We start from the raw sequence: 25,125 nt of genomic DNA on the forward strand, positions 1-25,125 counted from the left end.
CCGATTAACAGTGGCCCAGAAGTGAGCTTTTGCAGACACCAGAGGACCATGCTAAATGGAACACCATCTAATTTCCATAGACTGTGAATGTACATTTTCTAAAATGATCTTCAACTAGGAAAGGCCTCTATTCTCTGTGGGAGACAAAAATTTTACAATCTTACCTAAATCTCTCCATGACTATACTTATTTAAGTAAGTAACCAGAAAAAGAAATCCATTTTGAGCCATTTTCAGTACCTGGAAACAGCCACAGAACACACACTGAATATGTGTGCTTACGTGGATGCTTGAGCTCCAGTTACCCCTTAGGAAAAGGAAACAGTCTGACAGAAAAAGCTTAGGGTTTTATTAATGACACGGCAGTATGCCACGGCTTCAAACATTCTTTGCACAGGTTGGGAAACACCGTGAATGAGATGGTTGGGTTTGATTGAGGTGGGCAACACAGGGGGAGGAGGGGAATTAGTCAGCACCCAACATACTTATACAAGCCCTTTTTAGGAGGAGGATGCAGCATGGATAATAAATGACTACAAAAAAAAAAAAACACTTAAAATCCAGAGATTTTGGATTAGGACAAAATTCTACTCTCCTTACTCATTCTGTGGTAGGCAGAAGCGTGTCAGAGAGGGGGTGTGAGAAGATATCCAGAGCATGGGGTGGACGTATGCAATGTAGACAGAAGTCCTTATCTCGTTCTCTGTGACAGATCAGCCGGAGTGTGGAAATGGTTATAAAAATGAAAGACGAAGTCTGGAGCTTTATTCTTTCTGAGTAGCTGTCAGTTTGGTTTTTGAGAACTAGAATTGGCCATATTAGGTTTGCATGAGATCTGAAGAAGCTGGGGCCATAGGTTTTCATTGAAACTATGACAAATATGCTACTTTTAAGAAAGAGAGGGGGGTAAGGAAGGCACGGAAGACCAGGTCCTCAGCTGATTTAAATTTGCTTCACCAACATAGTTAGCAGAGAATCAGATCCTGCATGTTCAAACACCACGTATTTAAGATTTAAGATCTGTTTCAGATTATTTTTTTTACTACTGATTTTGAATCTCAAAGTCTCTGCTTGAATACTTGTTCTCAACTCACACAGAGCATATCTTTGAATGTTTTAACAACTCTGTCATGTGATTTCACAGTAAATTGTTCATGTGGTAACCAAGTAACTTCAGAAAGGATTGTCTTCTCTCATGAAGGCATATTCCTATACGTTGAGCCTTCAAAATGGTGTTGAAGCTCACAGTCCAGTGAATTCCCATTCAAGAAATGGCTTGTGTAAATGTAGGCTTTAGGCCAGCAAATGAGGGAGGGAGGTCAAAGGAGACTACCAAAAAGTGGCCTTGTAAATTAGAAACATTGAGGAGGGGGAATTCCTAGCATTCCATGGTATCTGGGTTTATTTTCTTACATTTCCCTAATAAGAAAAACACACTTCATATATGTTCTTTGTAAGTGTTTTCACTAGTATCATCCATCTCTGCTGCAAAAAGTGACCCAAAATATATTGGCTTTACATGCCTCGAGGACATCTATTGAATAGCTAACCAATGCATCTGTAAAAGTAGGCTTGGCACTCTCATGCAATCCCTGGATGTAGATTCAATTGTCAGCACCTCGTTACTAACTGTTCTTTCATTGGAATCATTTTTATTAAAATAACCTTATGCAATAGCTTTAAAACATGGAACAGAATGCTCTAAAGTAACCTATTATGTTACATGTACTATTCCCAAGTAAAACATATGTTGTAAGGATCAGACTTTATTTTTAGCATAATTCATTTGCTTTGTCCAAAAACTAAATTAAAATCCATGACAAGTAACTCTTTAATACACACATTTTAAAGAGTTGCTTGGCAAGAGTTTTGAAATACCTTGCATTGTACAAAATCCCTCTCAGAAGCTTTCAATTAACTTGATTCATGCACTAACCTAGTTTGGCATTCTGCATAAGCTGTCCTGCAGCTTGTAGGAATGAAACATTTTACAGAACCAGTTCTCTGGAATAAAAGGCAGCCAGCTGAAGCTCAGACAGGACTGATGGTTATGAACATTAGGAAGTTTTAAGAAATTGCCTGCACGTTTTTCCTTCGCCCCTGCAGTGACTGGCAAGCAAGTCAGAGGAAAAAGAATGAATTTTGGAGTGATACTGGAATGACTGAAGTCTGCTTTATTACAGTGACCAAGAGGACTAAAATGTATCTGGGAAGCCTTTCAGTGTCCAGCTTATTTTGTCTTATACTGTCTCCAACAGTGATGCTGTGGAGGTGTCCCCACAACCATTCTTCATTAGCTAGCAAATTATTGCCCCTTAGGGTTCCTTAGGGTTATTTTCACTCCAGGTAGATAGTGGTGACACTATTTTGTCTATTGCTATTGGCCTTTAAAAATCACTATGTGATTCCTTTAGCTCCTGTCACTTTTTCTGTAGATCTTGTTCTTTCACTGGCCACTCCAGACTTCCCTGGTGCTGCAGCAGATGAACAGTCACACCCTGGTAGCTCTTCTTCACTGCGGAAGGTCTGCTGCCCGTGATTCTGCATGGTGAGACTGGAAACCAGTTCTTGCTGCTTTGCTTTGGTAGCTTCATGTCTTAAATTTCAAGGCTCAGTGAGGTACTATTACAATCCTCTCTGTCTTCTTCAGCATCTGTGACTGATTTTTTGGCTGTTTCTGAACACGTTGCATGAAACGGCAGCTTCCTTCCTTCTTGGTCTAAATACATTAGAGCAACTCTAACTTCGCTTTACCTTGTGAAATGTTCTATCTGTCTAACTGGAAAACAGAGTTGATTAGATCACAATAAGCAACTCCCCTTCCAACAGAATGAATTTCACTTTTCAGCAATTGTCAGTGATTATTCTTTTTATCTTGAGGGAAGCAAACAGGCTTCAGTGTTCATCTTAATGTTTAGTTGCTTTGTGTTAGGCACTGCTCCTGTTGCTCTGGTGTGCTTGTTTGTTTGGATCAGTCTGTCTGTAACTGTTGCTCTGGGGTCTAAAGATCAGGTGCTGCTTCTGCTCGTGAGTGATGGTGGACAGGCAGAATAACCCGTTTCTTAATGATGATATCACCAACTATCACAGTCATTCCAGCTTACCCTTCTGCATGAGGATCTTTGAGAAATCTTCAAAGCCTTCCAAAGAATATGTCACTGAGTGGGGAAGAAAAAGGATCATTCCCAGACCTAGTCCCATGCTGAGTCAAAGCAGAGGAGCTTAGTCCAGAATACTTGGCAAGAAATGAGAATACTGCCAATTCTCTGGAGCTGAAATTTTGTTTTGCAAATCCAAGTGGAATGCACAGCTATCCACTGAGTTCCCCACTAATTGCTTAAGAGCTCTTTTAGAACTGCTGTTTGAAAGGAAAGCTTTATGATGGCAAAGTGCTTTATGTTCTGTCATTACCACCCTTCTGTAGAAATGGCTGGTCAGAAGCTGCTGTGGAAGGGAGAGAAACCTACTGGCTGGTTAATGCATTAAAATGATAAGTGTATGTTTTGTGTTGCTAAATAACACAATTAAAACAGAGAACAGATGGGATTAGAGGAAGGATAGAGTTAAAAAATGTTTTGAACTGTACTGACCACATCTTAGAGCTAGGACTCTTTGCTTAGTTGGTAGTTAATCTGTTTTTGTCTTTGCACAGAGTGTGTTCAAAATCATGTCTGTGCGCAAGATGGAGTTTAATGGAATTTAATACTACGAGGATTAGTAAGGTCTAAACATCAGTCAGCCTCTGTCAAAACCAGTCCTACTGTCTGGAGAAGCGTCATGCTTGTTGAGTAAATCTGCCAGCTTCCTTTGCTTAGAGCAGTAGCAGAAAGAGTTAAAATGATCAAACCTAATGTTTGGTAAGTATACTTGGAGTAGATAAAAAAAGAAAAATCCTTAAAAAGATTATTACAATCTCAGTTTTATCGGTACACCTGACTTTCAATATAGTTCTTGAGATAATCCAAGTTTTGAAAAACATCCATTTAAATTCATGTTTTAAGAAAACCTGATGCGTTTAGTTTCAAGATAATAATCATGCAAAATTAGTGACTTCAAATGTTCTTGAGACAGATAAATAACTGTCATAACAAGATTTCAGGCTAAGATGGTGTTCTGTTTCTCATTGGTGCAATAGCTACGTACAACTTCAACTTCAGGACTGCTCATGCAACTGATTCTTCTCTCTGTCTCATGCTTCAGCTTTGTTAACAGGAGCAAAGCTGTGTGGGCTTACCCCTTACCTTTCTAGAACTGCCTTTGTTTCCTAGGAACCTGCTTCAGTGTAGTGTCTTTCAGCAGTGGCATGCTACAGTTTGCACAGTAGTTACATTCTGGTGTTAAACAGCCGGCCTTGTGCAAGGCATCATTAGCAGTCAATCTGGTAGAGAGTGAATAGAGCTGACTTCCAAAATGGATTTAGGAGGGGCTGGTTTTGTTCCAGCCATTTCACATCAGTGCTGCTCCTTCTTCCAGTAGCTCAGCAGGAGCAGCTTTACTTTTTTGGAGGAACTCTACCCCAGAAAACATTTAAGAGCTGAGGAAGAAATGTTCTTGTAGCAGTATAAGCAACCATCTGAAACAGCAAAGAGCTAAATCTGCTTGCATCCTCCTAGTACATATACAATACACTGTTATATTTAAATAAAAGACTGCCAAAAAGAAAGGAAGTTTTGTTGTTCTAGTCAATACAGGGCTTAACTCAGTTCAGGCTTCTCTTAATTCTGTAACATGCAGACAACAGAATCACAGAATCGTAGGGGTTGGAAGGGACCTCCAGAGATCATCGAGTCCAACCCCCCTGCCAAAGCAGGATCCCTACACCAGGTCGCACAGGTAGGCGTCCAGGCGGGTCTTGAATATCTCCAGAGAAGGAGACTCCACAACCCCCCTGGGCAGCCTGTTCCAGTGCTCCGTCACCCTCACCGTAAAGAAGTTCTTGCGCACACTGGTGCAGAACTTCCTATGCTCCAGCTTCTGGCCATTTCCCCTTGTCCTGTCTCCGCACACTGCTGAAAACAGTCTGGCCTCGCCGCTTTGCCCCCCACACCTTAGATATTTATAGACCTGGATCAGGTCCCCTCTCAGTCTTCTCTTCTCAAGGCTAAACAGACCCAGAGTAGACCCAGAACAGAGTATTATGGAATTATGCATCAGTTCTCATTTTCAGAATGTGGTTTGAAGAAGATAAGAAAGGTCTGTATATAGGTAAAATTTCCCTATATCAGCCTCTCTGCTGAGTTTATTATGCATATTTTGGTGTATGGCACTTGAATGGCATAGTATACATAGGGGACTTTTTTTCCTTGATATCACTTATAGAACTGGTTTGCTTCTGTAGCTTTGATAATGTTGGTATGGGAGGACTGTAGAAGGATTAATATTTAGGAAGTAAATTAGTCCAGCAGTTGCAGAGTTGTTGCATGATGCTTAGTCCACAAGCAGACCCCTCATCATCCTTAGATCTGTTGCATTTATAAGGCTTTCCTTTGTTCTCATTTCTCCTTGTCATAAGTTTATGTGTATAACACATCACTGCTGTGGGTTAGGTTTATGTGATTAGGTTTATGTTGCTTGCAGCAAGATATTTACACAATATTAGAATTTTGGGGTATATTTTTATTCCACCTACAGAATATTTGACTGACTAGTTTTTTCTACTGGCTTTGTTGATTATATATAGCATTTTCTAGAAAGTTAGTAAACTTAAAAATTACTCTATACAGTGAATTATTACCCATTCTGTAAATCCTCTAATTAAGAATTCTGGCTCAGTAGTTATATGGAGCTAAGAAAGAAAAGAAATTGTAGTTTAAGGAAACAACCTTATTGTTTCACAGCATATAGTCCAGTTGAATGCTCTGTATTATATTGCTTCCTTATGTTTCACCTTTGGTTGACCTTGAAGTTTACAGGTTCAAGTGGATATTAATGATCTTGAGAAGAGCTAAAATAAACAGAACACAAAGGTAATGAGAACCCATAGCTTCCCAAACTATTTGCTGGATTCTGTCACTTTATTTTTAACGCAGGAAAGTGCTGTATTGTCTGTCTCTGATTAGGTGAAACATTGTAGAAATGCCATCTGTCTAAAAGTTTATCGAATGCAACTATATCAGTTCAAATACATATAGTAAATCCTATTGCAAAATGGAGTTGTAAATGTTTTCTAGGAAATTTTTCAAGAATCTGTTATGATTTATATGCTACTCTTTGATATTGGAAGAGGCAAAGAGCAGCATTGCTTTACTTCTCTATACCATAATTCCATGGGCAGCTGTATTGTCTCATGTACGTGGTTATTAGCAAGTAAACTTGTTCTGTGTCATGGCTGCTCAAGTATGTTGAACTTTTTAGCTTTCTGAAGCAAAAAACCTTCTTCTGTGTGTATTGAGATCAACATGAAGCAGGACTGTGGTTAAGATGCTTGTTGCTACAAGTTTACGTGACGCTTGGGTTGAGAAAATGTTTGATAAAACTTAAGACACTGTCTTTATTGCTGGGTTTGGCACGTTCTGAACTTGCTTCAGATAATGGTTGACCATAGCTGTCAGAATTGTGTATATTCTATTTTGTAAGTATATCCATCTGTAAAGTAGGTATGTGAATGAGCCAGCAACCTTAGGCTTCTGTCTCTCTTCCCCCCGCTTTTTTCCTTTAAAAAGGCAAAGCACAGAGTACTGCATTACCATTCACTTTGAGAGGATTATTTCCCCTCTCTTTTTAAGCAATTCCGAATGTGAACTGAATCCTTGCCAACGTTTTAAATAATTAATTCTCAAATTTTATTGTAATACAACTCACCTGTGGGACCAAAACATGTCAAATTTTAAGAGTCTGATTTAGTGTCTGTTATCTAAGAAGCGAGGAGGGAAGGAATTCAGCCTTTAACAAAAAGCTCTAGGTAAACAAAGCAGCTTCTGGGGCAGTTTGGGATTGCTGGGCTCACTATGTTTCTAAGAACCTTCTGAATTGTTTGTTTTTTAAGTTCTCCCATGCTCTGCTGATAACAGAGAGCATATTTCTCTCTGGTTTGGGGTGTAGTTGTCAAGGTTTTATTGGAACACAATGGCTTACAGGAAACATAGCGGTTTTGCAACTTAAATTACAATGTTTTAAAAGCTGTTTTGAGATGATTCTTTCACAATCCTTGTCTGTCTCAAACAAGCTTGTGATTTTTAATTTTTTTTTTTAAAGAAAAAAAACAACATAAAAACAAAAATAACTTTTGCTTCTACATCTGTAGAAAGTCCTGTCCCTTACCTCGTAAGCTTCACTGTAAGATGAATCAGTGTTATGCTCTCATGATGACCAGCGGTAATTGCTAATTTGTTCTCTCCCTCCTCTTCTTGTGTTCTCCCTCCCCTTCTTGTGTTTTTTGTTCATTTACTTGTTTGTTTTAAAACTGTATCAGTTATTCCCTTCACATCCTAAATATTTATATTTAGACATGGAGGTCATTCCTCATTCTCTTTGCCACAACTGCTGTACCGAGGAAAAGCTGAAAGAAGAAATGCTAAAATCTGCATAAGTTCTGTCATTGCCTGTGATTGCCTGATCAAACAGCAAGTCAGTTTATCCTGACTCTTAGTTATTCCTGCAAGTGAAATCTATGGCATTTCTCTTGCATGGTGATCTAGGCAACATTTAATTAAATCATAGGTCAGATGAGTAGAAATTTAATTAAAGCCACAATTTTTGATACATAAAATATATTTTTCAACACATTTCCTGTTAGCATCTTCCTAATGAGTTGCTTTAAGAAGCTCTTCTGGTTTTACTACTTCCCACTATATGTAATCAGCATGTGATATAATTTAGATAATAGTTTTGATCTAATTTTTGTGATGGGCATTACCTTCAAATAGATTGGTCTCCAACAGATTGGAATATAGTAATGCATAGAGTTAGCAGTACAAAAATTAAAATCTGTCATTACATATATGATATCCTGTCTTTTAAAAGTACTAAAGAGAATTTTTTTCACTTATTATGAAAGTCAGAAATGTAGTTTTTGCCTACTGAGTGTATCTGAGATTTTTAAGTATTTGAATTAGCTTTCAATTATTTGAAATCTGTGGCTAGAATTAGTTTGGACAAACAAATTATTAGCTTGCTTTGGGCAACACTGAAATGCTGCATAGCTCCTCTCAGCTCAGTCAGCAAATAATGAGCTGATGCAGATAGTCTTGGTCGTCTGTTTCGTGGATACTAATGCTAGAAAAGAGGTATAAGGAATTTCTGATGGAATGAGCTGCGTGGACTTGCTTATTTACTCAAGTCCCCATTTTTACACCTACAGATCAAAGATTTTTAGATAAAATTTCCTCTGTAAAGTTTTGGTGTCACCTCCTCAATTAAGCAAAGTGACCTGCTCTAGTAAGATAATTCTGAAGACATGGTTGGCTTAAAACACCTATGGTTGTTTTTGTGTGTGTGTGATTCTATTTTAAAATATATGTCAGTGAAGGCTTATTACTTTTATTCCTGTGCCTCTCTGACACTCTCTGTCTGTTTTTTGTTTGTTTTGGTAGTGTGAATTAAAATTGCTGTTTGCAATGTAGAAAAAATGCTAATTTCAAATAAAACCTTATTCATTGTGGAGGCAGAAAAGTTGGTGTGTTAGCAGCACTCCCCTGGCCTTTAGTGAATCAATTGTTTTATCAATCAAATTATGCTCATATAAATTAACTAATTAACTTAATCTTGATGTGACACAGCCTTTCTTGAGTATATGCAGAAAAGAGAGTGAGGAATGAAGGATCTATATAAACATCACATGCAAAGGCTGAAGTTATCGGCCTACCATTAGCCCTTTATCTAAGAGGCTCTTGGCATATAAATCAAACAATAACTTCTTAGTTTTGAGTTGGTGCCAAAGTACACATCCACAGTTGAGTCTACAGCAGATTACACCCACCAAGTGGTTTGAAAGCTCAAAGTGAAACTGGGAAATAATCTTTAAATTATTCAGGTACACATTTAAGCTTTTAAATGTTGACCAGCAGACATTTTCTTAGTATCATTTTCAAGTTCTAAGCATAAAAATCAGTATACAGAAGGTATTTTAACAAACTTCTAAGTGAAGATTTGAGCATAATATTCTAAGCTGAATGGCTCTGAAGAGCTTGACTTTAAAAGCAGTTTCCCGTATTTTGCCATGTAGCAAAATAATTACTCATCTGTCGTAATTATAATTTCCAGTCATCCTTCTGCAGTTTTCTGTGAGCACAATACCAAGATTACATTATATTTCCCTTTTTCTTATTTTTTTCATGCATTGGAAAATAGCTCAGGTTTATGCTGTCTTGAGATGCTGAGCAGTTTTGCCAAATATATGAATGTTCAATAACAGAACTACAATCTGATGTTAAGAGCCATTTTGAAACTTCAAAAATTTTTCATCTAAAAGTACTCTTAGAAATATGAAGTACCGATCCATTCTGGTGTGACAAACTCAGCATGTACAATTTACCTTGATATGGAAAAAAACATTTCGTGTTTTTTATGTCTTTCTTAGAAGAAGGCATTGCTGCATGTTACGTTGAACACATACTGTTTAGAAAATCAAGTGTATCTACTCTGGGTGTGCATAAATACAGAGTAATGTTACAGGATTGAACATACTGTCCTGAACATACCTACAGCTGTTCCTGTATAGAATACTGTAAGTAAGTTATATTAGATCTGGTTGGTCCTTCCAAAACAGAGAGGAAGAGTTCCTTCTTGCCCTTAACATGCCTGTGTCAGCTCAGCACCCACAGCCCCATGGCACCTACCCACAGCACAGGGACTGTTCAGGGCTGGAGCTGAGTGGGGCCTAGGGAGTGACACAGCTGAGACTTGCCTCCTTGTGCTGTCCTGCTGGCTTGCACATTTAGGAATGTGCAGCATGTTCAGCAGGGTCTTGGCATAGCTATTGGAAGCAGCAGAGGAACTGAGGAGAGATGGCATCTCCTGATGCATGGTCCCTTGCTCCAGACTCATGGCCAAACTGTGTCTTATCATACTCTTATTCTTCACTTTATCAGAATTTGAAGGACAAAGAGCTGGGCTGCTCTTTGTGGTAGCTGCCTTCCATACAACCGTGGCGGTGGCTTTTGATGCGCTACACACTGAGTGTAGGCATTACATCCCCTTAAATCTAATGTGAGTTATTGTAAGGGATATGTTGGCAGAGCACTTACTTCTTTTAGCAGCAGTTTGGTTTTGGGCAGCTTTGTGGTATTAATGAAGCTCTAATTTAATCTTTACTGACCTTTTCCCTCCTTGTTTCTTCATGTGAAAATACACATAGATGGCTGAGTTGTAAAGCTGTGTAGGTATAGAATGAAAATTTTGCTGATACGGTAACCACAGAGTCTATCCCTTGGTGATACTATCACAATTATCCTTGGTTTATTTTTTTTTTTTAACTATAAAAATGAAAACATAACTACTTTGCTGTGCTGAAATTCATACTGGTTAATTTTTGAAGCTCACTCAGTGTTATTTTTTGTCATATACTCTTGCATCAGCAAGTTGCTCTTTGAAATCTTGTCTCCAGGTGCAGAAATAACCACATTTGGTTGGACAAGAATGTTTGACTTCTTTTCATTTGGTTAAATATACGTGCTGATTGAAGAGACATGTTACAAAATGAATTTTATAAATACTGACTGTCCTAGTGGTAGATCTGAAAACAAAACTGTAAATGTAGAATGCTTTGTTAATGAATGGGCCTATTTTCTACTATGGTCTTAATGTTTCTTGACCTGCTCTTGCTTTAGTGACTGTGAGGACCATGTTTTATTAACTTACTGATCTTTCTGTACCGGTCTACTTTATCTTTCTGTACTGGAGTTCTGAAGCAAGAAAAATACCATTTCAGTCAAATTTACAATTATGTGCATTGTGGGCACCCCAGGGTCCTATGTGTCCTGTACATTCCTTCCTTGCTTTTAGATTTGCATCTTCTGTGTGAGAGTTTGTTCTCCACTGACCACTGCTTGGTTTTACTGATTTCCAGACTACTGCTTCCATCTTACTGATAGTACATCCCAGTGTCACTGGCCTCCCTCTGCTCTCTCCAAATGTGTTCAAGATGAGTAGCTGAGTTGCTTTGAGAATAAGCTTGCGTATGATAACAGGTATTCTGTCTTTCAAATAACCTTGATGGTACTACCCATTCACTAGTTCAAAAGAGTAAATCAAAGTTATCTTAACAGATACAGGAATAGGCATTTGATTGCCAACCTGTAAATTCTAGACCAAGCAAGTTCAGGGATTCAGCTTTGAAAACTGGCATACCAGAATTAGGAAAGTTGCATCTTCTAGGTGTCTAGTTTCTTCTCTCTTCTCTTGTAACCCTTTTTTGGTGGTGGCTGAAAGAGAGAGATATTATTTGCAGTTGAATTTTAATTAACTTTAGTACAATGAATGGCTCATTAAAACAATGTAATGCTTAATATGAGGGGAAGGTAGAAATTTACAGTTATTAGATGTCTATCAAAAACTTTGCTCTCTGCATGTCAAATACTTTAGCTAGGTCTTACAGGGATTTTAAGAGAACACAGAATTATCTCTGGTTAAAAATCATGTTTTTGTTTAATAAATTTTCAGTTTCACCACAAGGTATCTACCATACTTGTTCTTACTGTATTCTATTTGCTGAGATGGCTGATTGGTGAAGTTATTATGACCATAATGGCAGAAAAAGTAGAGAGGGTATCAAACCCTTCAAGTGAAACTGAGAATTTATTGATGAAACTGATTCATAGCTGAGGCCCCAAAGTTTTAGTATTCTCTTTTCATTGTAAGGCTTGCAAAACATTTTATAGTAGAGATTTACATAAATTTTGTTGTCATACTTACCTTTTGTTGTGAAGATATTTTGAAGTGTGATTTATAGTTCCTGATTGTATTGTACTGTAAATGTAAATAATTTACTTTCTCAAGCAAGGCAGTATGATTCAGACAAAGGTTTTCTAATGTGTGATACATACATACATATATATATGTATATAAATCAATGTCGTTTCAAAAAACTACTTCCTGAGTGCAATGGTTCACTAGATAACACATAAAAACAATAAATAGCAATGCATGGGAAGTAAAGGAATGCAATGGGAAAGAGGAATTTGAACTGGGGTACTGGATCCCGTAGAAATCACTGATTACAGCATCCCTGTTTTCAGATTTGGACTAAAGCACAGGAACTGCAGATGGGAAAAAGAGGAGAGGAAGGACAGTATGACAAGAGCTGGAAGGCAGTAACAGACAAATGTCTCACCAAAAGGGGAAGATAAGATAATGTTTTTCCGAGGAAAATTCTGTGGATACTCCTCAGACAAAGCAAGCAGCAATACCAGAACTCTTTACTGTTTACTGTAACCCATTCCCAGCAGTCATTCATTTCTTGTCGCTAATGAAATTAAAGAATGGGCAAAGCAAAGGTCTTTTTGTGAAAGCATAAGAGAGAGGAACTGGGAAAATTGTTCTTAGTAGCAGACACAAAACTGATTTTTTCAGAGCATCAGTGCTGATTCAGATTTGCTCCCTACAAAAATGCAGCTGCTTTTAAGTTGATCTTGTGTGAATAAACAATCCATGTTTTAGCAGTTTCATTTTGAAGTCAGGCATTTTTAACTCAAGGAGTATACCTTTTTCTCCACTCATTCCTTTGTCTATTTTGTACTTCACTGGGCCATTTCCATGAGTCACTATTTAACAAGTTTTACATAAAAATTGCATTCAGACCAGCAAACTCTAGTTGACATTTACTGTATGCCATAGTGTTTTCTAATATTTGTTCCACCACTGAAGTAACACTGGGGAAAATCAGCATTCCATCTTTATGCCAACCTACTAATAGAGCCGCTATCAGCCTACAAGCATGTCTCAAAATCCTGAGGAGCTTTGTGATAGAGGCTCCTTAAGCTATGTACCATGGATGGAGTTGTAAATGAGAAGTACTTCTGTATTTTTCTAGTTTTCACTACTCTAAGGCAACTGTGTAAATAAGTAGCTTCTTTGCTTATGCAAAAACTGCTGCTTATTGTATGACGAAAATAGCACTTCAACAATTCTAGGTGCAGGCACAGGGTGAATTCTTCAGTTGGTGATAGAATTATTTTTCTAAGTGTGAAATTTTTATCAATGGAATTTGCTATTCTGAAAGTCCTGTAGTTTACTTTTTAGACATAAAAAGTGAATATATATGTATGAATATATATGTATATATACATATTATATATACATATATATTCACTGTTTATGTAAAAAAAAAAAAAAAAAAAGTATACATATATACATATACACACACACACACACATATATATATAATTTATTTATTTTGAAGGTGCCAGACTTCAAATGTGCTTGGTCTACTTTCTCTTCAGATTTTTACTTAGCTTTCCATTTAGATTTCAACTTGATATAGAACATTACATATAATATGTTATATATAGCATGTAATACACATTATATATCAATATCTTATGCTAATTATGTATTATACTACATGGTATACCTAAACTGCAAGGTATTCTTCAAAGTAGTAGGAAGAAAAATGTCATCAGAAACTGGATGAATTACACAAAGATCCAAGCATACATGAGCATGTTTGAGCCTCATCTGCTTTTAGACTCTTCAAGAGCTTGGCTGTTTTTCATGTGGAAAAACAACCCTCAGGGATCATGTAAACCTAGGTCTTTGGCTCTAAAGGAAACATTCTGGAGTTAGAGGAAGAGGAATTGTGGGATCATGTGTGTCCTCAGCGCTTGTGGATGACACCAAACTGTGGTGTGATTGACATACCTGAGGGGTGGACCATCCAGAGACACTTAGACAGGCTTGAGCAGTGGAGCCAGGAGAACCTCATGACGTTTGACAAATCCAAGTGCAAGGCTTTGCGCCTGGGTTGTGGCATGCCCCAATATCAGTACAAGCTGTGGGATGTAAGGATAGAGCACAGCCCTGCCAAAAAAGGGGGGTACTGGTAGATGACAAACTGAACATGTGTCAGCAGTGTGCCTTCGCAGCCCAGAAAGCCAACCATATCCTAGACTGCATCAAAAAAAGTGTGGCCAGCAAGGCAAGGGAGATGATCCTGCCCCTGTACTCTGCACTGATGAGATCTCATTTGGAGTACCACAACCAGATGTAGAGTCCTCAGTACAGGATAGATGTGGACCTGTTGGAGCATATCTAGAGGAGGGCCACCAAAATGATCCAAGGGATGAACACCTCCCTTGGGGTGTTCAAGACCAAGCTGGATGGGGGCCTAGGCAACCTGATCTAGTACCAGATCTGGAGATTGGTGGCCCTGCCTGTGGCAGGGGGTTTGGAACTTGATGATCCTTGGGGTCTCTTCCAACCCAAGTGATTCTATGATGCTATTCTACGATTCTACGGTGGAACACTTTCCATATGAGCACAGGCTGAAAGAGCTGGGGCTGTTTAGCCCAGAGAACAGAGCTCTCTGGAGACCTGATAGCAGCCTTTCAGTGTCTAAAGGCAGGCTGTAAGAAAGAAGGGGACAGACTCTTCAGCAGGGTCTGTTGTGACAGGACAAGGGGAAATGGTTTCAAACTGACAGAGAGGAGATTTAGATTAGATAGAAGGAAAAAGATTTTTACCACTAGGGTGGTCAGACACTGGCACAGGTTTCCCAGAAAGGTTGTGGATGCCTTGTCCCTGGAGTCACTCAAGGTCAAATTGGACAGGGCTCTGAGCAGCCTCATCTAGCTGTAGGTGTCCCTGCTCATTGTATGGGAGTTGGACTAGAAAATCTAGAATCTATAAAAGTTTACTAAACACAAAACAAACATGCTTATCCCAGAATTTTCAGTGCATCAGCATGACCTGTTCTTACTTCTTGTAACTTAAAATATTTACTCTATTATTTTGATTTTTATTATTGTTTATAGTAGTAGCACAAGGACCAGCCAAAAGAGGGTCTTGTAGTAGGGATTATACATGAATGTGCACACGTCTTTCAGAGCCTTGTAGTCTAAATAGATGGGGCTCACCAGCCCCTGGCAAGGAAGGGAGAGCAGCAAACAAGGACAGGCAGAGAAGTGGTGCATCCTCACAGTGTTGTGTTTCTGACTTACTGAGGCATATAGATGCTCCTCATGCTGAACTAACCATATTTCAACATCTGCTAAATACTTTTATGAAGTATATGAATGAGAAAAAATGAGACACTAAAAACTTGTGCAAAATCTGGGAGTCTTTTGTTTTAGTTTTTGCTGTATATTTTAAAGTCAGCCCATGGTGTCTGCTTATGTGAGACTCTACTTGTATTTATGGTCATGAAGAGAACTAGGAAAAGGAGAATGGGCTAAAAAGTTGGAGAACAGAAAATGATATTTCTTTCAAATGGGAAAAAAAGTATTTTAAAAATGAGATTCCTGCTGTTTTAGACCTGATTCTTGATCTGTGTAATCTCTGGATTTGGAACTGCTTGATCAGGAAGGGATTAGTTAATGGGCAAAGAGGTGGCTTCTTGCAATCTAAACTTCAGGCATGCTTGTAAATGACAGGGAGGCATGCCCTGTAAGTGCAATTTGAACAGGGTCAGCAGGCTGAGATAGCAGTGATTCTGGGTGAGTAGGACTGAGTCAGGATAACTGTGTATATAGAGTCTGTAAAAACAACATACCCAAGGATCCATTACTTTAAAGAGACTGTATTGAAGAAATGTAACACTAGGTTAGATCATCTGATCCCCTGGTCTGCTTTTTTCAGGATTCTGCTCCACAGAGTGCTTTCCTGCTTTACTAAATTCACTTTTTAAAGGTTTTGTGTGATTGGTATTGCACACATTGCTAAACATAGCTATGCATTACAGCCATGCCATTGCAATGCAGCATGCGTACAGCTTCTCTGTAACAGGTAGCAAATGAGTTGGGGGGGGGTGTTCTGTGAAACAGATCCTGTTTTGGCATGTTTATAAGCATGTTATGAATTACATAAAAAAAGTATTCAGGAGGTAAATGTCTCCTGGGGTGAAAACAAGGGAGGTTTTCCTAAGGGGAAAAAAAATTCAACACAGTTAATCCCAATTAACTTTAGCTTCAGGCAAGGGTTTTTCCTCCCTTCTCCTCCCCCTTCCAGAGGAAACACTGAATTCATTCACAAAAACAAGAAATGCAGTGTCCTGGATGAAACAGAATACTGACAGAGTAATGAGTGCAGATGAGCCACACAAATTGATGTGCATCTGTCTTAGCAGCAATAAAAAGGAAATTTGTAAATACAGAAACTGTAACAACAGTTGCATTCTCCTGTGGATTATTCACTATATATAAGGAGAATCCATGAAACCCAGGGTGGTGGTAGTTCATCAAATCATACCAACAGCCTTCAGCACTGGAAGTATTGCTTTGGGGCTTTAAATTCTCGCAGGGAAGTCACAGCCCATCTGTAGATCCATACTTTGCGTAGCTTTTTGATAACTGAAGAACTTTGGACTGTTTTTTATATTCCCATGGTTGAACAGTAGTGCTTACACAGGGGCTAACATGCTTATTTTGGTTTATTATATGTGGACTCTTACACCTTAAAATTGGTAGCAAGAAATTCTAGATGTTTTATTGTAAAATTGTAGTGACTGTTTTGCTAAGAAAAAACAAGCTTTTATATTGCATTACTTTTTCTTGTGCCCTGCCCACCTCAGAAGAGTTGCTAAGTAGAAGCACTCATCTTAAAATATAAATGTTGTCTTAAGCTTATTCCATTATTCCAGCAGTGTTTAGTGTAACCCTGTCATTTTCTGATAGCAGTCCAGCTGCCAAGGCTCTCTGGGAGTCCTTCATGAACCTCAAACAGAAGGAAGCTGTGATGGAGACCAGGAGACACCTGGTGGAGGCTGCAAGCAGAGAAAATTTACCCATTAAAATGAGCATGGGTGAGTAGCATGGCATACCCTTCCTTGCACAGTAGTAACATAGAAGGTGACAGCTGCTCTTCTTCCATTTAACCTTTTTGGGGAAAGCCTCCCTCAGATTTGAGGTGTGTACTGTGATACTACGGAATCTTCCTGATATAGAAATGGGAAGAAAATGTTTGCTAGAGCTCAGGTGTCATGTTTTAAATGCGGTGACAATAATACCATTGCAAACAGCTATGAAGATTGGCACTGTTTTTTGTCTTTGTTCTTTAAAGAACGAGAATTTGAATATTCTTAAGAAGTCAGCAGGATACACACCCTTGGGAAGCAGAAGTTTTATGTTGCTACTGGCCTAATGAAATTTGTACAGAGCTTGTGTTTAATTGTGTTATCTAGGTAGTGAGGCTTATGTGAAATAAGGCTACCTGGATTAAGAGAGTTTAAGCTGAAAACCATGTCTAGGCACTTTTTAAACCTGATAAACTTAAATTCTTCAGAATATTAGAAATATAGAATATCAATAATTACTTCCAATATTTTTTAGTGTTATTCTAACTATATGATATACTTAGTGAAATGCAAGAACTACTGTAAAGTTAGGCTTATTAAAACAATGATATGGCTCTATACCTTATTTTCTTTTCTTATGGAATAAGAGTAATAGGCATTTATCTCAGACTCCAGTGTCTACTGCCAAGATACTGTGGAGAAATTAGATGTACAGCCAACTTGTGAACTCTTAACAGCTATAACATTTCATATATTGCAAATACCTAGAGCATACATTTATTAGATTATTAATCAGAAATACTAGATGTGTAATCAGTAATTCTGTAAACTGTTCTAAAGAAATGGAAAAAATGGAAAAGGAGCAGCTGTGAGAGGGTTATTGCAAATTAACCTAAAGGAGAGGAGCACAGTAAATGATAAAATTGTCTTTAAACTTTCTCTGATAATGTGACTAATTATTCACTGTAGTAACATTAAATGTCTTTACATTTCATATGCCTCTGAAAAAAAAAAAATACTGTTGCTGGAATTCAACTTTTTCTTAAAAGTAATTGCTTCCTATCTCTGTGACATAATGATCTGTCAACCACCTTCAATTCGCTGTGTGAATGACTGGATCAGCCACCCTTTCCATGTGGCCTCTTTGTATGGTATCCATTCATGGCTGTAATAACTTTGGTTCTTAATCACGTTAACTGGTACTCATCTAATGGCAGCCTAAATGTCTGATGTAAGCTGACTCTATGTAGTGCTATGTAGAAACGTCTAACGGGTGGTGATGAAACAAATTTCTGATGCTATCATTTTTGAGACTTTTGTTTGGAGGATGCAATATAGGTTAAGATATTAGCGGATATTAGTAATTATTATTAATATTAGTAATTAGTAACTTAGTAATCACTATAGAAATTTTGCTTTGTAAATTTCTTATTTTATGTTAGAATCATAATTCATTCTAACATAGTTAATTTTTTTTTAATTGAAATTCACATCAAGATGTCACTTTATCCAGTGACACATGTTTAAGAATATGTATTAGAACAGATCAACATCATTAATGTTCATTACTCATCTGTCATGCTACAGAACATCTTAAATCTGTCAGAAAAGCTGGAAATGAAGTTGATTATCAGTGATTTCTTTTGCTGAGAAGAAAGACTGTTCTGTAGACTGCTCTGGTTCTGGTTGTTGTGTTTAATTGAAAGGCTGCTTGCTTCCGCTGTGACTGTGTTATGAAGCAGCGCTGGCTGAAAAGAGGGGAAATGCTTTCAGTGTTCCTACTCTGTGCTTTTACTTGAGTTATTTTTGAGTTTACCTCAGGTTTTACATAACCTTGATTGCACACTGGTTTTCCCAATACTTGGAGTATTTTCTGAGTTTTGTATGGCCCTAATACTAAGTGTCACAAATACATTTTCTAGCATAAAAGTTCCATCTTACTCTCTTTACTAAGACCAGTTGTGTCAGTGTTTTCATTGCTGCTACTTTTTTTTTTTTTTTTTTGCTGGCTTTCCCCTGGAAATAAGGAGTGAATTACATTTGAAAACAAAGCTTTAAGTCCCATTTGGTGTAGCTGAGCCCTCCTGCAGTGGCCACCTGGCTGAAAGCTGCATCATGTGTGATTCTGGCAGAGCAGGAGTCCTGTGCAGCAATGAGAAACCCAATCCTATACTGTTTCAGTATTTTTGGAGCAAATTAAGTTCTATTGCTTTCTGGGCTTTGATGGCCTGTGCTTGCCATGCTTTCCCTGCGGGTAATGGATGTAAGGTTCTGATTTGCTCTTTCTATACTTTGCTGCACATGGCAGGAGATTTACCAATTGTAGCAGGATTCACAGCTTAAGCATTTCCTTTCTTGAAGAGACCTGCTGTTGAAGAGGGCACATTATCATCTCCCATTTCCCACAGATATCTCTTCTAGGTTATGGAGAACTCCCCTGTCTTCCTTTAAAGGCAGCAGAGATGGACAGATAAGTTCTGAGGAAGGAAATCAACAATTCTGACTGTATTTTTTTAATCTGAGCAGGTTTCATGTGCTCTTGATTTATATTTATATTCCTTATATTAGTTGTATCTACCAAAGCAGTGGTGGGCAAAGTCTGGAAGTCCTGTCAACTATTTCAAAATAGTTTAGTGTAGAAAAAAGTTGGCTGTAGAGAGGAAATGCAGAGTTGGCAACATTTTGTGGATAAGTCTGTGGATGGACTCTTAGAGCAGATTCAAATGTAAGACTATCTCTGTGGCATTTACAAACAAACTGCAATTTTTCTTATGCTGAAACAGTTTTACACTCAGGTTTTCAGGTGGGCAATTAAGCGTTCTTGTATGACATTCAAGACAGAATTGCATGTGTTTTGTTTTCCCTTATTTTATTTATATATAAGAAAAGCAAGAGTTTTTTGTGTCATTTCAGTTTGTGAGTGAAAGAACTGCATCGCCTTTACAAAATTTAATGAATAACATCAATGAGCAAGCTATTCAGAACTGTTTACTGGCAGTAAAAACTTTCTTTTTTCCTTCAAAGAAGTCTTGGAAAACGGGATCACAGAGAAAGACAGAGAACAAAGTGATCACCCACATGACAAACTAGAACACGACCATGAAGCTACTCTGCCATTTTCATAGGGAACAAAACCTGAGCTCTCTATCTACGCGGTGTATTTTGTATTCTGAGGTCAAACCTGGAGAAGACAGGCAAAGCACTGTTCAGAATTTCAACCAGCATAAAAACTATCGTGCTACATGCAGATCACTTCTAAAGAAGTACATACCATACTTATGTCATACATAAATGATAGTTAAAGATGCATTTTCCTTTGGAGTTTACTAATGCTTTCAGTATTGACTTTTTGCAGTGTTTGCTTGGTGTTGCTTACTGTGGGCATGTTTTTGATAAATCTAAGTCTTGGAAACAGCCTTAACCCTTTCAGCTATCCATAGTTTCCAAAACAGTGTATTTACACATAAACAGTAGGTGGAGCTGTCCTTTGCTAGAAGTCTGCTTAAATAAAGACGTATATTAAAATACTTTGGCATAATGAAAACACTGACATTTTATTTTATTGAAGGAATTAAATTTGTTTTTGTAAAACTCTTTGGAAGACATTTCAGAAGATTGTTGTAATGGCATTCTGGTGAGGTTTATAGTGATTCAAGTGGGACAGTAAAGGGATTGCTTATACTTGGCTCTTAAATTAAGGGTCTGCAAGGAGTTCCACTCTGAGCAGCAGCCTGATTAGCAGTACAGCAGAAAGATTGCTGTTTTTTCCACTCCTCTACTTCCAGTTCCATCTTCATAAGTTTAATGCATATCTTAGTTGTCTTCTGAACGTGATCATCTATGAATTTCCTCTTGAAAGCTTTGCTATTAGCATAGTCTTTCACAATAATAAAAAGTTTGCTGCAGATGTTCTGTGGTTTTAGAAACACCCTTGCTCTTCTGTTTGGAAAGAACACGGTAAACTTTGGTCAAGCCTGAATTCTTTTATTGTGTCTCTTTACTGGCCTGGCATGGAGACTGAAAGTTGAAACACTGGTATAGCAACAGAAACAAAGTGCTGTGTGCTGTTACATGAGAGCTTGTTATTAGAATAAAGGTCTTTTTCTTTCTTTCCATTTAAACTGTACAAATGCAGTTTTAAAAATCAGGCTCACTATACAATTAGCAAAACCTCAGAATTTGTGAGATAAAGAAGGGTACTGTAGATTTCAAACAGCCAGATGTGTGTGGGGTGATCTGGATGGTAACTTTTTTGGATAGAAATAGGGAGATCCTTAAATTTCAGTGGAGATAAGAAATAGCATTTTGAAGTAAAAAGATATTTTAAAATGGACAGGAAAATGCAAGAGAATACCTTATCTAGAAATATAGAGCATGTGAAGAATAAAAAATGTGCAATTCTAAAAAAAAAAAAAAAAATTGCACTGGACTGTAGTGGCATCTAACATACAATTTATTGATGACAAGATCAGTGTAAAAATATTCAAGATCCAGTACCATTCAGTTCCTGGAACAAACTCTAGGGACAAAAGCTACCAGCAGAGAAGATGAGGCACAGTGAAGTAGATAGGTACACTGGTATCTTCCCACATAATTAGACTAGTTCTGTGCAAGAGACAAGTAGTGAGTAAATGACAGGCTGTATCCAAGGCCTTTATGCAGGAGGAGAAGACAGGTGAGTATTATAGGCCTTCAAAGCAGTGTGTGGGGCATTCGCATCCCTTCTGCAACACACCTTAGAGTAAGTGATAGATACCTGGGTAACAGCTGGTCTTCTCAGTATGTGGGTGGCTTGGGATGAAGAGGGATCAAACTGTACACTGGCTCTTGGGATGCTTGTGCACATTCCTCTATTATCTGTTTAACTGATCTTCAAACCTGTTGGGACAACAAGCTGCAGAAGCCAAAGAAGCCTCTCTGAAGGCAATCTCATGGGACAGGAGGGTTCCTGTACCAACTTGACTGAGCCAGGCCTGGTTTAGCCTGCGGAGTCCTAAATTCTTGATGGTGAGTCTCTCCATGCTCCTCCAGTACCTCACTGGTGCTCTTCGGGGCATTAACCCAAGAAAAGGTAGGACTGCTCCTCTCCAACATGGAGTCCTTTTGTTGCACAGCGTGAGCCATGAGTAAAGTTTTTCTTTTTTTTTTTTTCTCATCCAAAGGAGCAGAAGTTTTGCAGTGTGGGAACTATGTAGCCAAGTGGATTTGATTTTGCAGCCTGTTACAGTACTGAGTTCTTGACTTATAGTGCAACTGTAAGCATGATCTTGACCTGTAGCAAATGTTCCTAGTTTCAGTGGTGGTCAATACAACAGATGTTCTATTGCATCATTCACCCCCTGGAGGAGGAAGGCTTTTTTTCTTCTTAGAATGCAAAATGTTTTTGAAAAGTTTCAAGTGTTTCTAAAAGTTTTGGACTGTCTGTGGGTGCTTCTTTATAGACCATTGCATTCACAGTGGATGACCACTGTATGGGAACTGCTGAGTCACAGCCTGAACCTCTGATTAGTCACCTGAGGCGAGCAATGAGTCAGCCCTGGGAGCACAGGTGAAAGCAATTCACCTGTGCTGCAGGAAGGGGTGGAGCCTGGCTGCACCTCTCCTAGACACATTTAAGAGCTGACTACCAGTGGGGAAGGATCTCTCTCTCTTTGGAAGATCCACTCCACTGGAGTTTCCTGAGCGAGCCCACGACATGGGTAAGCCTCCTATTTATTCTCTTTGTCTCGCTGTGCCTAACTCTCTTGCTTATTTCATTTTTATAACATCTTAATATTATTACATTATATAATATTCCTTTATATAATTTTCATTGATTATACATCCGCTCTTTGATTTGGTCATTTTAAAAGAAATTACTTCTGAAACAACTTACTGGTTTCTTTCTTTCTTTTTTTTTTTTTTTTTTTGTCTCTCACCTTTCTTTCTTCTTTAAATAATCTTTTAGAAGGTTGTGTTCCCTTATGACCTGGGGAAAGTGCCACTTCACAACTCTTTACAACCTCTTTGTGCATTTTTTGGTATATCTTTTTGGGTCAAGCTGTTGCTCTGCCATTAAAGTGTAGGATGTGGGGGGGGTTTGGTTTGGTTTTTTGTGTGTGTGTCTGTGTGACTTTTATATCATCATGTTGAAAAAATAAAAGAAAAAAATGATAAAACACTTATGTCATTTATACTCCCTCTTTGAAAAAGTACCTTGAAATACCTTATTTTCCATTTAATTGTTGATGTGAAGGGAATGGTAGGGAACATCGAACCCTCCTGGGTTCTCCAAATGCAACAACAGTTACTCCTTGTGGAAATGGTTTTGGAAGTGGATCTTGGAGTCGTTAAATCTTGCCTCCTGGTTAGGGGAAACATCTCTAATTTAGTGAAGGAGACTAAGAGATAGTATGAAATGTACTTACAACAAAATGAAATAAATCTTAACCAAAGTAAGCTAACAGAAATGTTTTAGTCCAAAGCTGAAAATATTCTAAGTAATATTCAGAAAAAAAATATACATATAAAAGCTCTGACAACCATCATGTACTTCCTCTCTTGCAACAAGTTTATGGAAAGGCAAAATTTCCCCTTCAGTATTTTAAGAAGGTACTGCTTGCAGGTAGCTCTAGGTAGCTTTCTTGCTGTTCCTCGTTAGGAAATTGAGAATTCTTCACATTTGTTCTGTCTGTTGTGGGGTTTAGTTAGTGAGAGTGTTTTGTTTTTTTAATGACCACTGCACTGTGTAAATTTACCTTAAAAATACATAAAATTTACAACATTGTAACAATGGTACTTCTAACACTTAGTTGATGTTGAATGAAAATTTTGAGTTTATTCTGAAGTATCAAGCACTCTGTTTCGCCCTAACCTCTCATTGTAGACTTCAGATTTTTATTCTTTGACACAATATTCTAACACAAATAACAGCTCCTAGGTTTACAGTGTTTCAGGAGGAGTATTTTTGTCTCTTGCTGTAGTCTTGTTTTTGTTCCGTAAGTAACCTACTGTATGCTATGTAAGTTCCTGTGGTGTAAAATGGGTAGATGATTCAAGCCCCAGTAAAATTGTGAAGTGTGCCATCTGCAGTTAGTAGATGGAAGTGAAGCACAAAACCCTGTGCAGTGGTGTGGAACAGAAATATTCTGGTAGTATGTTATCTTTGATTAAATTATACTTGGGACATGGATGCAGAACTATTTGGCTGACCTTGGCATTATTTATTTATTTTTTAAAAATATATATGTGGGGATTGTGGTCACAGTATTCTTTCTATGTGTCTGGAACTTTTTAAATAAAGTCTCTTTTTGGTTTGTTTTCTTTCTTTTTGTTTTTTTGTTATAGACAGTAAACTCAAACACTTAAGTTTAACTTGTGGCCTGGTCTCCTTCAATGTCTGATTGTGATTAAAGTTGAAGATAATTCTTAAAAATTTAGAAGAAAACAGAAATATGTTGCTCCTGCAAATATATCATTTCACTGTTTATGTTCTTTGCTAATGTAATACTGCAAAGCATGTATTGACTTTGTGAAACCTTTTTGTCTTAATACAAGTGTGAAAAGCTACTTCAGTCTGGTCTTTCTATAGAGAATTGATATGATATGCAGCAGAAGGAAACATTAATGTACAAGTAAACTCTTGTGAAGTTTTGAAACAAGGCTTTAACATAAAAACTCAATAACAATGTTCATTTACAATATATATATATATATCCTTAAGTGAAAAGGTTATTACTTTGTTGTATTAAAGAACTTATAAATTTAAATGTCATTTACTTGCAAATGTGTCCAGTTCATTAGAAGGCATGCTTAATGGATTGACAGAAATGAAATGTTGCTCATCATATAGCCATGCCCTAAAAGCCTTGTCAAAGATCTTTAAATGACTGTTTTTAAGAGCATTCAGGCCATGACTCATCACGTAATCTCTTAAGATTATTTTTAATATACATTTTGAAATATTAGAGTCAGATCAAATAGTTGCCATTGAGAGTAATGTAGATTGTCCACTGATCTAATTAATATTTAATTGTTTTAAAATAATGGAAAAAATGTTGGGAAAATAATAGTTTCATTTTATTTGCATAAACTGCGAGTTATAGGTCTCTGAATTAGAAATAGGTGTTGAGGCAAGTCATAAGAATTAGTCAGCTTTTAAATAGATAAAATGGCTTACTGATGTTTTGGTTTTGATTTGTAGTGGGTTTTCTTGTTGTTGTTTTTGTTTACAGAAATTGGTAACTGGTGTTGTTTTGGGAGATA

At 37.7% G+C, this 25,125-nt stretch overlaps 1 protein-coding gene across 2 annotated transcripts in view; it reads left to right on the forward strand.

Annotated features, from left to right (window-relative positions):
- Positions 1-25,125, forward strand: part of SCFD2 (sec1 family domain containing 2) — a 180,284-nt gene that overhangs the window by 11,724 nt on the left and 143,435 nt on the right. The window contains exon 3 of one of the 2 annotated variants that reach the window (XM_031588583.2): positions 16,763-16,890. In XM_031588583.2, coding sequence (XP_031444443.2) covers positions 16,763-16,890 — 128 coding nt within the window. The remainder of the gene's footprint in view (positions 1-16,762; positions 16,891-25,125) is intronic. The other variant, XM_090139441.1, reaches the window with a different exon arrangement.

The sequence above is a fragment of the Phasianus colchicus genome, chromosome 4, assembly GCF_987193195.1.
Source record: "Phasianus colchicus chromosome 4, bPhaCol1.hap1.1, whole genome shotgun sequence".
In the NCBI taxonomy this organism is placed as follows: domain Eukaryota; kingdom Metazoa; phylum Chordata; class Aves; order Galliformes; family Phasianidae; genus Phasianus; species Phasianus colchicus.